Source organism: Ornithorhynchus anatinus, chromosome 1 (genome assembly GCF_004115215.2).
Source record: "Ornithorhynchus anatinus isolate Pmale09 chromosome 1, mOrnAna1.pri.v4, whole genome shotgun sequence".
Classification (NCBI taxonomy): domain Eukaryota; kingdom Metazoa; phylum Chordata; class Mammalia; order Monotremata; family Ornithorhynchidae; genus Ornithorhynchus; species Ornithorhynchus anatinus.
In genome coordinates this window covers 24297008-24313003 of record NC_041728.1, presented here as the reverse complement: position 1 = coordinate 24313003, position 15996 = coordinate 24297008, and the positions used below count along the sequence as shown (strand labels likewise).

At 41.1% G+C, this 15996-nt stretch overlaps 1 protein-coding gene across 4 annotated transcripts in view; it reads left to right on the top strand.

Annotated features, from left to right (window-relative positions):
* CERT1 (ceramide transporter 1) overlaps positions 1-15996 on the top strand; it is a 101370-nt gene that overhangs the window by 65791 nt on the left and 19583 nt on the right. For 2 of the 4 annotated variants that reach the window (XM_039911312.1, XM_029072751.2), the window contains 5 exons: positions 536-693; positions 10073-10165; positions 11828-11914; positions 13087-13179; positions 13711-13788. In XM_039911312.1, coding sequence (XP_039767246.1) covers positions 536-693; positions 10073-10165; positions 11828-11914; positions 13087-13179; positions 13711-13788 — 509 coding nt within the window. The remainder of the gene's footprint in view (positions 1-535; positions 694-10072; positions 10166-11827; positions 11915-13086; positions 13180-13710; positions 13789-15996) is intronic. The other 2 variants (XM_039911310.1, XM_029072761.1) reach the window with 1 other exon arrangement.

The following is a 15996-nucleotide window of genomic DNA, read 5'->3' as shown; positions in this document are numbered from 1 at the left end:
ATTTGTAGCAACTAATTGTCAGGCTGATCATAACATGAAATCAATTTTAACCTGAAATCAATGTAGTTAAATGTTTTGAAGGCTTACGTTTTACTTTGATAACTGACTTTGAATATGTAATATCTTCCTGTTTATTGGATTTGACTATTATCACTACATAAAACATTTTTAAGGTGGCTCTACCACAATTAGGTCCCACTTTAAACTGTCAAAGTGATATTGTTAAAGTATTACCCTCCCACCACCCACATGATTCATAGCACAGAATAATACAGTAGAGCAAGAAGACTTGGGGGAATACAATTCAGTGAGAGGAAGCCAATTTCTCCTTACTGTGCCTAGATGGAGACTAATGAAATGTTGGTCTTCAAATAAAACGTAAAGTTGAACTACTTCTGGTTAGAAAGCTTTTTGGTAGCCGGCAGAAATCTTAGTTTGTGGTGTAGTGCTCTTTTGTGGTGGTCTATCTTTTTTTTTTCCCCCTCTGCATTTGCAAGTGGGGTCTCAGGATTTGAACCATCTGTTTCTCTTTCAGTATTTCCCCATGTGACACCCAAAGGGATCAATGGCATAGACTTTAAGGGAGAAGCGATAACTTTCAAGGCAACTACTGCTGGAATCCTTGCCACGCTTTCTCATTGCATTGAACTCATGATGAAACGTGAGGACAGCTGGCAAAAGCGACTGGATAAGGTATGGTTCTTCTTGGTCATTTTCAAGCAGTCTACTCTTCATTTGGTGTTTACAGCCTTATTGATTTTAAACCATTGAACAGGTGCCGCCTTTTCTGTCAAGCCACCTAGTGAAAAAGGACATTCCGCTCACAATCCAAAAAAGTTTTTCTTTTCTGTTTTTACCATTCTGGTAAGCCAGAGTCAGGATTTGGGGCTGTTCATTTGTCGGGACAAAATTCAGCATTGGGAAATGCATGCAAAAAAGTCAGTACCTTTCCTAATACCTGCCTGTTTGAGCCAGCTGCATTACCTTGCACCAGATACTGGATTCGGGGCCAAAATCTTCTCCAGGCCCCTGAAAAGCAGCTTGGTCTAGTGGATAGCATATGGGCCTGGGAGTCAGAAGGACCTGGGTTCTAATCTCTGCTCCGCCACTCTGTTGTGTCACCTTAGGCAAGTGACTTCTTCTCTATGCCTCAGTTACCTCTGTAAAATGGGGATTAAGACTGTGAGAGCCCCTTATGAGACAGGGACTGTGTCCAACTCAGTTTCCTTGTATCTACCCCACAGCTTAGTATAGGGGAGATGGGGGACACAGGACCTAAGACTCACCCATCTACTGGGATGGTTAGGAATGGGGGTTTTCTGAAGTCCTTAGAGAGGGGCTGATCTCCCTCTGTCCTCTTCCCAAGTGAGCCCAGGCATGACCAGTCACCACCTGAACACCAAGAGGTTTGGGGCAAATCTTTCTGTCATCAAGGGGTACAGTCAGCTGTCCAATGATCATCCAGAATCCTGTTCAAAAATTCAGACCATAAAAATACAATCCTAAAAGAGTCCAATACAAAAACTGACTGTTTAAAAAATGAGGGCTTATTGGTTGAATATTTCAAAAAGAGCAGGGTGAGGTCACACTCTAGGTGCTTTAGGCACCTTTCCACAGCATTTATTTTGAAATGTCACCTGCTCTTTTGTGCTAGAATGGTGATAAATATGTGCCTCTAAGAATACAGCTTTGTTTTCTATTCTGTAGTATCACCTAGTGAATTGTGTTCAAAGCTAAAACTTGATGTCATTTGCAGCAGGAGTGGTATATTCTGAGCTCCCACTTGGCGCAGCGCACCGACCCCAACACTTGGGTGTAGTGCCAGAACTGCCATTCAAAATTGACATTTTTGATCGTAAACTAAATATCGAATGCGTAGAATTAGACTAAATTGTGTTGCTCTAAGAAATTCAAAGTTCTCTGGTGTCTACTGCAAAGATTTCGCTCTTGATAAATAGGCGGAGGAGCAGAAGTTAAATTGCTGGTCCGTGAACATTAAGGGTTGTTACTGAGGGTGACTGCAACCCCAGCTATTTGTCTCATCTCAGCAGGTGCATTGAGAGGTGATGAATGGTGTTCCCAGCTTTTCTAAATTGGGGAGAAAGGGCATTGGAATTCTTGCAGGATTCTAGGAGTGGATAACCATTGAAATCAGGCTATCACTGTTAGAAACCACACTTTGAAAGTGCAGAAGCCCAGATCCAGGAGGACAAACTCAATAGATTAATCAATGGTATTCATCGAGCACCTAATATGTACAGATCATGGAACTAAACACTTGGGAGAGCACAGTAAAATAGAGTTGGTAGAAAAATGGTCCCTGCCCACATACAGCTTATAGTCTAGAGGTGGGGATGAGCAGTGAAATGAATTTATGGGTATATACATAACTGCTGAGGGTTGGGGGTGAATATCAAGGGGATGCCAGGCGGGGAAGGCGTCGTGGAGGTGATGTACTTTTAGTACAAAGTGGGAAAAGTGGCAGTCTGTCAGATATGAATGGAGTTCCAGGCCAGAGGGAGGATGTGGTCAAAGTGTTGGTGGAAGGTAGTCAAGGCTGAGGGTACCATGAGTAGTTTGGCGTCAGAGGAGCGAGCGCAGTAAGTTGCAGTAGGAATCAGTGAGATAAAGTAGGTGCGGGTGAGCTGATTGAGTGCCTTAAGCCGATGGTAATGAGTTTCTGTTCGAAGGAAAGGTGGAAGTAGGATTAGAATACAGGTCCTATGATTCCCAGGCCCTCCCTCGCTGTTTCCACTAGGCCATGAGCAGGGACATGCCTTTCTATCACATGACTTCCCCTGCACATATTTTCTGTTTCTCCACTTTTGGTACCTTCCTCTTGACTACTTGGAGACACCCACCTCAGGGTGTCTGTCTCAGCTTCAGCTTTTGAAGTATGTATTTAGATCTTGGCTGCAGCTTATTTTGCCCTGTAGTGGGGACACGTCCAGCACTGCCATTTTATGTTCCACTCTCCTACAATAGGAGGCAGCAGCAACAGTGAGAAACAGAACAGTGACAAAGCCACCATTTTTTATTATGAGCCCCTCTGGGGAGGTGATGGTGATGATAATGATGGTATTTGTTAAGCGAGTACTATGTGCCAAGTAGTCTTCTAAGCACTGGGGTAGATGCAGGGTAATCAGGTTGTCCCACATGGGGTTCACAGTCTTAATTCCCATTTGACAGATGAGGTAACTGAGGCACAGAGAAATGAAGTGACTTGCCCAAGGTCACCCAGCTGATAAGTGGCATAGCCGGAATTAGAACCCACAACCTCTGATTACCAAGCCTGGGCTCTTTCCACTAAGCCATGCTGCTTCTCTGAGGGACAGGGACCTTGTCTACTTGCCACTAGTGAGTTCTTTCCCAGGGTTTAGGACGGTTCTCTGCACGCAGCAAACAATAAATACTCTGACTACTATTTAGCTGAACTATAGATTCTTGGCTGTAGCAGTAGTCCAGGCAGGTCAGGGAAAGCCACGAATTTCAGGTCCACACCTAGCATGGCCATTTGGGTTCGATGATTCTGATTAGATCAGAATATTCTTCCCCCAGTCCCATCTTAGCAGAGATCAGGAAACAGTATCCCAGAGACCGTTGAGGTTCCCAAGCAGTTAGAGCAGTCCCCTCCACAATAAAGAGTAGGCTGCCAAAGTTTATTTTAAAAATGCTGAAAATTATCTGTGAAAGAATTACTTAGTATGGTAGCAAAACAGCAGCTACTGTATTTTTCACAGGCAAATGAATAACAGGATGATCCTGGAGGAGGAAGGGTGAGATGACATTTCTTTGGGAACTGACGAGTGGGTTTACAGAGCAGTTGGAGCCAAGAATTATGAAAGAAAAAAAAGCACAAGCTTTATACGAAATGCCTACTTCATTTTACTAACACGATTATTAGGTGAAACAGGGCAGAACATACTGCCATTTCTAAACATTCAAGCCTCAGAAGTTTTAATAAAAGTGATGCCTCAGAATTAAAAAAAAATTTTTTTGAGGTTGGTAGTTTGAGGAATGGACCAATAATAATAATAATATTTAAGCACTTACTATATGCCCAGCACTGTACTAGGCACTGGGGTAGATAAAAAATAATCCGTTCCCACATGGGGCTCAATGTAAATAGGGAGAACAGGTTTGAGTTTTTATTTTGCATATGAGGGAACTGAGGCATGGAGAAGTTAAATAACTTGCCCAAGGTCACACAGCTGGCAAGTGGCACAGCTGGGATAAGAGCCCAGATCCTCTGACTCCCAGACCCGTGCTTTTTCCACTAGGCCACACTGCTCCCTCCGCCCTGGGAGATGTGGTGCAGGATTTGGCAGTAGGCTAAATGTGAGCACTGAACATGAGCAAAGTTTGTGTGTAACAGTAACACAATGGGTCGTTGGGGATTTTGTTGTTTTTCCCCCAGCACATGCTTGCTGGAGGTTCTGCTGGCTCTAGTGCCTATTTAGGTCTGGCCAGGATAAGTCTGCCCCAAACTGTCTCATGGGACTTTCTTTGTCCTTGGTGGAGATGCCTGGCAGTGATGTTGCAGATAAACAGTAGGGAAATAAGCAGTTGCCAGCATCAGAGGGCTCAGCACCTGTGGGAATTGTTTTAATTTCACTTCTGGCCAATGAGTTTCCCCTGGACCTTAAATAGGGTGAGAAATTAGTTATCCGAAAGGGTTAATAAAGTCTTCAGTGAGAGGAATTGTACATATTCTAAATATTCAAATAACTCCCTGATCTATATTAAGAAGGGGGAGGATCTGTGAAATATTGCAGAATAAGAACTGGGGAGACTGGGAGGTTGAGACTGGGAGATTAAGAAAGAGTGGACTCAAACATGACATCCAGGTCTTACACTACAGTGTGACTCCCTATCTAATTAATATAGGCTTTATGGTAACAATTGAATGCCTTTCTAACATAAACATTCAAAGTAGGGTTAATAGGATATGCATAGTTGTTCATTAGCATACAAACAGGCATTCTTCCATCACCCTCCTTATTTACTGTATAGGAGGCTAAGAATAATGGTAATGTTTGACCTTTGCATTAATTCCCATCCATCTCTCCCCGTGCAGGAGGCCTACCTTCTTCTGATGCCTTCCCACATCAACTTGGGAGTTGGACCCCTTTTGTTCCCACAGGACCATCAAGGGATGAAGTTCAGAACAGCATCTTGAAATTTCCTATAATTGACTATAATGGAGAGTTCTTAATTTTAGACTTGCACTCTCGTTGTTTCAAATGTGGCAGAGAATGCACACTCCAGTTGCTACCTAGAGATTAGTCTTTCTTATTACAACCTGTGGAGAAAATACTGCTTTCCTTAGGTATTTTTCTTAATGGAGTTTAAGTGCTTATTATATGCCAGTTACTGTAAGCGCTGGGGTAGATACAAGGTAATCAAGTTAGACACAGTCCACGTCCCACATGGGGCTCACAGTTTTAATCCCCATTTGACAGATAAGTGAGGCACAGAAAAGTGAAATGACTTGCCCAGAGTCATACAGCAGACAAGTGGCAGAGCCAGAATGCTATCCACTAGGCCATGCAGCTTTTCTTTTGCCTAGAAATTGAGAGCAAAATTGAGAGAAGCAACGTGGTATAGAGTGTGGGCCTGGGAGTTAGAAGGACCTGAGTTCTAATCCCGGCTCCCTCAATTGCCTGCTGTGTGACCTTGTGAAAGTCACTTGACTTCTCTGTGCCTCATTTTCCTCATCTGTAAAATGGGTATTAAATGCCAGTTCTCCCTCCTACTTAGACTGGGTGTCCCCTGTAGGACAAGGGCTACAAGCCCCATATGGGACTGGGACTGTGTCCAACACGATTAATTATTTTTTATTTTATTTTTATTTATTTTTGTTTTTTGTTCATTATTTTTTATCTACCCCAGTGCTTATTTCAGTGCTTGGCACATAGTAAGCACTAAACAAATGCCACAATTATTATGTTTTATTTTTGTTAAATGTGGGGGAAACTAGTTAAGCAGTAGAGAGGATTTTGAGGAATTGGTGTAGGAATATGAGTACAATCTCTCAGATTATTATAGGTTGAACCGGAAATGCAGTTGTGATAGAGAAGCAAACTGTGAGTGCAAGTGTTGTTAGTGGGGAGGAGAGCAAGAATTATTAGAAGGGAGAGTGGAACACAGAAAAGCAGTACAATTGGCTCTACTGCACACTATGTCCCTACATAGACTAGTTCTTTCTCTCCCCTTCTGGAAAGTCTTCCCAAGATACAGTGTTTTCAACCCAAAAATATTCAGAATCTGTTCAAAACCATTACGTGACCCAAGTTTCGGGCTTTTAAACTTTCTTCCTTGACCTGTTTGTCCCCTAACATGAGAGCAAGTCCCTGTTGCTGGACTGTGGTAAGCGAACTCCAGGCAAGAACAGTAGCAATTTGACAAACGCAAGAAAAAATACTCTTGATGGAGGGCCTGGCCCCGGGGCTCTGTAAAAATGGTGCTTCTGTGAGAAGCTGTTTAGTAGACTTTATGTAAGAGTGATGTTTTTGCCAAGAAATGGTGCCGGTAGAATGTTGGTTAGAACGGTGCTTTCCGGAATGTGACGAACTACCAAGAGAAAATGTAAGATGTAGCCTTTTTCCTCCGCCTTTTTCTCCCCAACCTTGAGAATAAGCTTCTTGATACCTCAGTCCTGTTTATACTCTCCTCTTTGCCTCTCTTGTGGAGTCATTGGCATAGGAGGGTGCAATTTTTTTTCTATTCCTGCAGAATTGCTGTGGCAGTGTCCCAAGTCATTCTTTGGCCAGAAATTGATGTTTCTGGAAATCTGGTGATGGAAGCAAATGCCTTTCACTTTTCAGTCCAATGATCTACCAAAATCAGCAGAGACCCCAGGGTGTGCTGCCCAAGCTGTTAGCCTTTACCTCCCCATCACTACCAGGATTTGAGCAGTTCCAATACTCTAGGGAGAGACTTGCCCGGGGAAATCAATACTCATTACATTTCTGTCTCCTTGACAGTTCTTTTACTTTATTTTAATTCTGTGATCATTCTCAATTCTTAGTCAAGTTTCATTTTTAACTAACAGCCTGTTGCTTGTTCACCTTCCACTCTGCTCTGCATCATAAAACTGATGTCGATAACCCGCAAATAGCCATGGTCATTATGTGGAGAAGCCTTTGTGTCATAAATATTAACTGCTGCCAGAAGGGAGAGGATTTAATTTGGTATCTTTTGGGTTTTTTCTTGAAAGGTTATCCTTTTATTGGCAGAGTATATGGGAAACATTTTAACGTTGTCTTTTGTTTCAGTACGTTCAGATTTCAGAAATGTTAATAGCTTATATTTTTAGAATAGTATATCAAGGTCACATTGTGACCACAGAGGTAGATTGCTAAATATTAGCACCACTTTGCAGGAAGCAAAACAAGTGAAATGGCTTTCCTGGGAGTGGTCACACCTTATTTCCATGGATTGCCCGACTGGAAATAGGGCCAGAAAAGAATTGAACTGGCCCTTGTAGTGCTTGGCTCTGTGGATCTTGGCTAGGCTGACATGGCAGTTCTGGTCCCACCTAGAAGCCTTTGGGGTCTTGGCGCCCTCCCCACCCCGCGAATACGTCAGGTCTCTTTGGTGGATATAGAGGAGACCGTGGGTTTAAAAAAACAAAAAACAAAACCGCCACTAAACCCTCATAATAATAATTGTGGTATGTAAGCGCTTATTACGTGCCAGGCTCTGTCCTAAGCACGAGGGTGGATACCCAGCAAATGGGGTTGGTCATAGTCCGTGTCCCACATAGGACTCACAGTCTTAATTCCCATTTTACAGATGAGGTAACCGTGGCACAGAGAAGTTAAGGGAAGTGCCCAATGTCACACAGCAGACATGTGGTAGAACTGGGATTAGAACCCAGATCCTCTGACTCCAAAGCCCATGCTCTATCTACTAAACCATACTGCTTCTGTAGTTCAGTCTTGTTAGTCTAGAGCTGACTAGTTTTGCCTAGAGTCCTCTGGGTGGCCTAGGGGAATCTCTTAGATACTCTTCGAGACTGCTGCCGCAATATCTTCTCTCCCAGATTGACACGAACTGGTCCCGACCTAAATTGGGAGACCTGAGTAGAACCGGGCAAGCCCCAGAACAGCAAAGAGAAAATCAGTGATGTACTACCTCTCCTTTTCCATCTCCTTTAATCGGTGGTACTTCCTGAGTGCCTAATGAGTATTATAATGGTAGTGATGATATAGCTTAAGCAAGGCACACATTCCCTTGCGACCCGGCGTTTGGAATGTACTAGAAGTTGAAAAGGCCAAAACTGAGCACAAGAAAGCCCAGTTACAAAGTCTGCACCTCTGACTACTGTGTTCTTAGCCGCAAAGAGTGTGAAACTCTGCTCATCCAGCTACAGTACCCTATTACTCTTATTGCATTTACTATTGCCCTTTTCCATTTATCATGTCTGTTGCCTGCCTTCTCTCCCCCTTTTCATTTTTTGATTATGAACCCCTGGGAGGCCAGGAAAAATGCCTTGTTTCTCACCCCTGTATTTTTTTTCCTCCAGCTGGTAATTCAGTGCTTTGCATATATTAGGCATTTTATATATTTTGTATTACTGGGTACAGGTCTCTTATTAAATGAGTCTGGTGAATCCCAGCCTTTAAATCTATACCAAGTTAGTTATGAGACAACTTGAATTACAAAATTTGAAAATAAGGTGGGCAGACTTTGGAAGAGGCTCTCTTTAAATCATGGTCATGTCTTGGAAGATGCTATTAGATCACACTTCCCAATTTTTCCGTGTAAAAAGTCTGTGCCACTGAGATTGATTCCTGGGTTAGCAACTGATGCTGTCATTCTCTGTTGTGACATCACTTAGAGAATCTTAGAGAAGGCTGCTGGGACTAGAGATGCTTCTGTTTAGAGCCAAAAACATGGTAATTAACAGCATTCAGCAAGAGAAACAGTTAAAAATAGTTAAATTTGATTTTAAACAAGTATGTAACTTAAAGTAGTGTCTAGCTTTTATGGGAAGGCAAGCTTCCTTAAGAAAGTTCTTGTGTTTATTCCAACTGTTGATTAGGATTTTCAGATATTTGAAAGTAAAATACTAATTTTACTGATTCACTTACATGACTGGAGCAATCCCTTTGGGTAGTGTATTCATTAGAGTGTTAACCAATGATGATCTCTTCTCTTTTATTTTTTACTTTTCTCTTTTCCTTTCTAAAGACTCAACTGTAGTGGCATATGTGCTTTTGTAGTTGGGTGATAGTTTTGATTAGAGAATATTTGTTTCACAGTTTTGGTTTACCTTATAAAGATCATATTCAGTCTTCTGTTTCTCTCCCTTCACCGCGGAGTAAAGAAATATTCTTGTGGGTTTCTAGAGTTTTGCTCTGATATTCCCCATGTATCTTTGCATTGAACTTTGGTCAGGAAAATTATCTTTTTCCCATTCCTTACCGTACATTCCTTCTTGGATTTAGAATTAATTTTTTTTAAATTAGTGACTGTTTTTGTATTTGTATTCTGAATCCAGATCTTAAAGGCCCTGAATTTCTTTGTTTTTCTAGTGTTTCAGTAAGGCAAAACAAAGATGCTATTGTCCCTGCAGGCAAACTTCAATCTAGAATTCTTTAATTATAGTATATAGAATATATTTTGAGTTATTTATTTCAATTTTCTCACAAAATCCAAATAACTTTTTCCTTTTGAAGGACTTCTGTCATAGGTTGGTTTAATTCCTCCCCATCCTCCTTTTCTCCTTGTCATAAAATATGGTCAAGTTATCTTTTGATTCACTAAAGACGTATTTTTCTTTTTGTTGTCTAAACACTTAAGTAGTTATAGCCACATTCACGCAACCTGCAACCTTTTCTGCCTATAAAATAATCTTATTCCCCACCTGATTTTGTTAAAGGTCATTCATTAACCAGATGAGTCCTTGTAGTTTATAAACACTGATCCTTGCTTTAAAGAAACTTTTTTTTTCAATACACTGTAAAGGGAGAAGTGCAAACTTAAAGTTAATAATTAAATTACATGTTCATTCAACAATACAGAAGAAGAGATTTTCATATGTGTTTTGTTTTTTTTGAAATAGGAAATTGAGAAAAGGAGAAGAATAGAAGAGGCGTACAAAAATGCTGTGACAGAGCTAAAGAAAAAATGCCATTTTGGAGGACCAGATTATGAGGTATGAATTTTTTATTTTATGCTTCCACAGAAAATTCAGGCTCCACATTACAGAGGTCTCTGGGTTCAAAGCTCACTGACCTTACAGACCATTATTAACTTCACTATCAGAGCTCTTGGTCATGAGCACTTATTGAAAGTAGTGTCAGCTTATAAACTTAAGTCAGATGTCAAAACTGGAAGTCAGGAGTTAAAATGAATAACTAGATAATTAATGGCTATTTATTATGTAACAAATGGTAGATTTTGAGCCAAGAATACTGGTAAAGCTCCTAGCTCTAACAGCATACGTGAAGTCATAGGAAGCACTCAATGCCTGAGGAATTGCGTAGTTAACAGCATATTAAAGGAAATACCAGAGTTTCCATAGGCAGTCAGTCAATGGTGTTTGAGCATGTACTGTGGGCAGAGCTTTGCACTAAGCACCGTGGCATAGTGGATAGAGCATGGGCCTGGGAGTCAGAAGGGCCTGGATTCTAATTCCGGCTCTGCCACATGACTGCTGTGAGACCTTGGGCAAATCCTTAACTTCCTCATCTGTAAAATGGGGATTGAGCATGAGTGTCATGTGGGACAGGGGCTGTGTCCAACCTGATTACTTTGTATTTACCCCAGTGCTTTGAACAGTGATTGCCACGTAGTACGCCCTTAAGTACTATTATTAGTAATACTACAATTAACAGTAACTTTGAATATTTCAACTCTGCCAATTTTATTATTGACATATCAAACAAATAGAATACAGAATTTACAGTTGGATAATTTGGTTTACAAAGTTAATTTTCCATTTAGGTAAATTCTCAGTTAATGATTCAAATACCTAACTCGAGACAGTGCCTCAGAACTGTTCTTATTGCATCTCACACCGAGATTTGCTAGCTCCAGTACAGAATCTGGAAACGATTCTTCTTGTTTTCTAGAGCATTTAGTCCTAATCTTCAGTCTGTACCTTAGTATTTTATTTTAAAATGATTCCCTTTACTATGCCATCTGCTTTCTGAAATCAAATGATACTTTTCTATTAGTTTGATGTGAGAGGATTTTTAGGGGGCAAAAATGCTTGCTGCCTGAGGAAAGGTCAGTTAAATGCAGTGGGATGACCAGTTTATCCTACTCCCAATCCCCATTTTGCGGAATCTGTGATGCCAGTTGAGTGGTGGAGGGAGCTGAAGCAACCTTAAATTAATGGTGACATACTGGTAAAACCATCCTGGTGGCCCTACTGAAACAGGGACCCTGGCATTGTACCAGCCTGCTCTCTCCATCCCAAACCGGTACATACCTGGGTGAAAATACCTGCCACCCTTCTCCTATCTAGTTAACTTGGTTAACTTTACAAATTTATGTTTTATCCAGGAATTTGAAATTCCAATCTTAGTTTGTATATTTTGGTGTGAATATGCAGTGCTTGGGGACAGAGAAATGTTTTGTTAAATTCATATTTAATTTGCTAAAATGAAAACTGTTCCCATGAGAGAGACTCTCCAGAGATGCAAAAAACTTGGGAAAGGGAGTACATCATGACTTTGCGTTAAAATGTAGAAGTTCTTTTTTGTCTATGTATTGTATATATCTGTTTTTTTAGCTGATCAAATGACCTATAGGGAATGGGTTGTTTTTAATGTTTTTAACTCCTTTCTGGTTCTATGTTGTTTTGAATTAGGAAGGTCCAAATAGTCTGATAAATGAGGAAGAATTCTTTGATGCTGTTGAAGCTGCACTTGACAGACAAGATAAAATAGAAGAACAGGTACGTTTATCTTAAACTCCAAATCAGATTATTATTTCAAATTAAAATCTTGTAATGCATTCAGTCTTTTGTACCTTATGAAATGTTTTACCAAAGTACAGAGAACTAGTTCATGAAGAAAAATGGTAAATGTTCATACTGTTGTAAAACTGATCTTAGGGAATACAGAGTGGGTTCTTTTTATTATTAGTATTATTATTAATAGTACTTCAGTCATATTTTTTATTGAGTGCATACAGTGTGCAAATTACTGTACTCAGCACTTGGGTGAGTACAATATAACAACAGAAAGACACATTCCCCGCCCTCAACGAGCTCACAGTCTAGAGGACTTAAGTATTTTAGTGCTTACTATGTGACAAGCACTGTACTAAGCATTGGGGTAGAAATAAAATGATCAGGTCCTACATGATAGGAGGAAGAGCAGGTAATGAATCCCCATTTTGTCAATGAGAGAACTGAGGCACAGAGAACTTACTGGCTTGTCCAAGGTCACACAGCAGATGCGTGGCGGAGCTGGGATTAGAACCCAGGACCTTTGATTTCAGGCCCAGCCTCTTTCAACTTGGCCACGCTGCTTCTCAAACTTGCTTTAACTTTGTAACCATAGTATCTGTTAAGCACTTAAAATGACCCAGCATTGGGGTAGATAAGACAGTAGATCGGACACAGTCCCTGTCTCACGTGGGGCTTACAGTCTAAGAGATTAAGTAGGATTGTTCTACTTATTCTCTTCGGGTGTCTCGATGGATGCTTATGAAGAGAATTTCAAAGGTCAAAGCATGAGAACCCTTGCAGCTCCTGGGTACTATACTTCATAACTTTTCTTTTTGACAAACACAAAATTCTAATGCATCTTGATACAGTGCACTATTTATTCTGCTATCTGGTCCTCTTTGGCTAAATTTTTATTTTTAAAAAGGTTAGAGGAGGGTAGTATCCAAGGCCAAGAGGGGCAGGAAGTACTTGAAGGCCATCACTATGCTGGGCTTTTTAGGGCTGGGTTGGGTATTTCCTCAAGGTTGAAAGGAGGGCTGAAAACCTGCCCCATTTCCTCCCAAGTGTGGCCTGCAGGGGAGCCAGCCTTTATCTGGATCACGAAATTACTTTTGCCTCTTCACTTTCTAATCCTCACTTTTTTTTTACCCTCCTTCCCCTCCCCCACCTTTTAGTCTCATAGTGAAAAAGTCAGATTACACTGGCCTCCATCCTTACCATCTGGTGATGCCTATTCTGCCGTGGGGACTCATAGATTTGTCCAAAAGGTAAGATTCTCTTCCAAATTTGCAACAAGTTCTGGTTTGTCTCAGAAGTCTTTTACGTGATTTTTGGTCAGAGAAGTTTAGCACAAAGTCCAAATTGTCTGTTTTAGTTTCAGACAGTACTTCCTTTTTTAATTGTTTTATTTTTCTAAGTTGTGTCAAATGTTTTCTTGCAATTCACTGTTTGCAGCTCCCTAAAGAAAATTTAAAGGGGGTCATCTCAAGACCATCTCATTTAATGGGGGGAAACAAACAAAACAAACAAGCAAACAAAAAAAAAAACCCCAGTCCAAATATATCAACTCTCATCTTCATCGGGGCCGAATGACATTTTTCCGCATTACTGGAAATGCTACATTCTTTGCAAAGCTACCGGCACGTAATAGGTCCACGGAGTCAGTATTTGCTGCTGTGTTTGTTTCTTATGGTGCTTTGTTTTTCCTTTTCTTTATCTTGTGTTTGGAAGTTGGTACTGAATGCTCTGTGGTGCCTTTGTTCTGATGACTTGGTTTTTTCTTTGTCTGTCTCTGGTAGCCCTATAGTCGCTCTTCCTCCATGTCTTCCATTGATCTAGTCAGTGCCTCTGACGATGTTCACAGATTCAGCACCCAGGTACTGTATAAATGCATCGAGGGGCTTGTGTCACTCTGTGCTGTATTTCATCCTGCTTTCTAGTTCCTGGGATTTTTCTGCTTAGGTCACTGGTTTGGGTTTCCTCTTTTAAACCAGTGGCCATAAGCAGTAAAAAGGCATCCTTCTTCTACTAAGCTGTCATTATGTTTGCATGCACCCTCTCAACCTCTTGGGACATACACAAGGACGCTATTGAAGAGTAAAGCATGTGCTAAAACAAAAACTAAAGTTCTTTTGAGAAAAGGTTCAACATTCTGAGGGTGAACAGTTATGAATGTTGCTTGCCTTGTAGGAATAAGAATAAGAGCGTAAGATGAGGGGTAGGTGAATTATGCTTATTAAAATATTTCCATCTTTATTTGGAAATTCTTAGTCCTTGGCATCCTGTGAAATGTCGACGTCCCTCATTGTCATTGTATAACAGGGAGGCTCTACTGGGGCTCCTTTCCTGTATGGAATAATTACCTTTTGAGAGTTGGAGTCAGTCAGGAAAGTTGGTCTGACCAGTTTTGATTTCTGCCTAGGTGGAATTCAGGACACAGTTGAAAGTATTTGAGCACTTCTAGGGAAAATGCTAGGCACACACCTTCTCCAATTAAAATCATTCGCCCTAGGAAAAGAAAAAACAATTGACCCTTTAATAAGGTAAATTTTACATTGGCGTGAACTTTGTATTGAAATAGCTTCAATTGGTAACTACTGATTATGACTCCCAGGGAAAAAAATTATTTTTCTGTTGGAACTGCTCCTTGTGAGACTAGATTCTAACCCAGTCTAGAGTATCGTAGAGATTGAGGAAACTGGAAGGTGTCCTTCCAATTGTTAAGCAAGTGGAGGCCCTTTTGGACAGTTGAGCCTGCCGCCTCTGTCTTCTGAACTTTCCCCTTGGGTCACCCTTCCCCACAGCTTAAGGTTTTGCAGGAGGGGCTTTGCAAGATTAACCGCAGGCATTTATTTTGGTGGTTTAATGGCGGTCTAATGGTGGTTCAGTGGAAGTTGTAGAAGGAAGAAGTTTGAGTCTTATTTGGCCACACCTTTTTTCTTAGCATCCATGACAAATTGCCAGCACAGGAGTGAAGCGGGCTGCAGTGACCAAGGAGGGAGGTGCTGAAAGCTTGGGTTGGGGATAGCCAGCAGTGGGGCAGTAAAATTGAGCAAAACCACCACCCCCTCTTCTCCTGAAATTGTAAGAACCCGGGAAGATAGAAATGCTTCCTCAACTCCTGCTGCTGCCTTGGTTGCTGATCATATGAGGGTGGTTCACTGTCTGTACGTTTGTGGCTTTACAGATGAACACAGATGTATCTGGAGTGCTTTTAGAAATTGCATCTGAGATAGTCCTGTTTAGATGCTCTCCAGGCTTTGAGATTGCACAGAGGTGCTCAGAGATGTAGTTCTTGGACCTTTAAATACAACAAAATGTGGGTTGAAGAATTATGAGTCTCAAAAGCCCCATTTATATACCTGCTTCCTGAATTGTCCGTACCAAAAGTATATGCAGAAGGATTTGGAATCTCCTTGTTTAGAAGGAGATTTAAGAAACTTTAGGTAATGGTTAAGAAATATGATCTCTGGTGGATATAAACCTTGCCATTTTACCTTAGAGGCATTTTTATCAGACTTGCGGCATTTTTTTCCCTTGGGAGCAAAGAAAGCCACTGAAAGCTTAAAGGGTTTTAAAATTAATCATAAGCAGATTGTAATCCTTGGGCATGTTCAGTCAGTCCAACAAGACTTATCAGTGTTCTCTGGCATATTTTCTATGTTGTTAAAAACCATACAAGATCAGCTTGTTCTATAGGAAAGGAAAAAAAACCAACTTTTTTTTAAGTAACCATACCCCTGCCTTTTCTCTCTCTCTCTCATGGTATTTAAGTGCTTACTTTGTGTCAGGCACTGTTCAAAGTGCTGGGGTAGATATGAGTTAATCAGGTTGGACACAGTCCTTGTAATACATAGGGCTCACAGTGTTAATCCCCATTTTACAGGTGAAGTAACTGAGGCCAGGAAGTTAAGCTACTTGCCCCAGGTCACAAAGCAGACAAGAGGCAGAGCTAGAATTAGAACCCAGATCCTCTGACTCCCTGCCTGTGCTCTTTCTACCAGTCCACAGAGCTTCCCTCCCACCCTCCCTCCCCTCCTTCAAAAAAGATGAGAAAACAGGGCTGCTGCTCGCCATCAGCATTT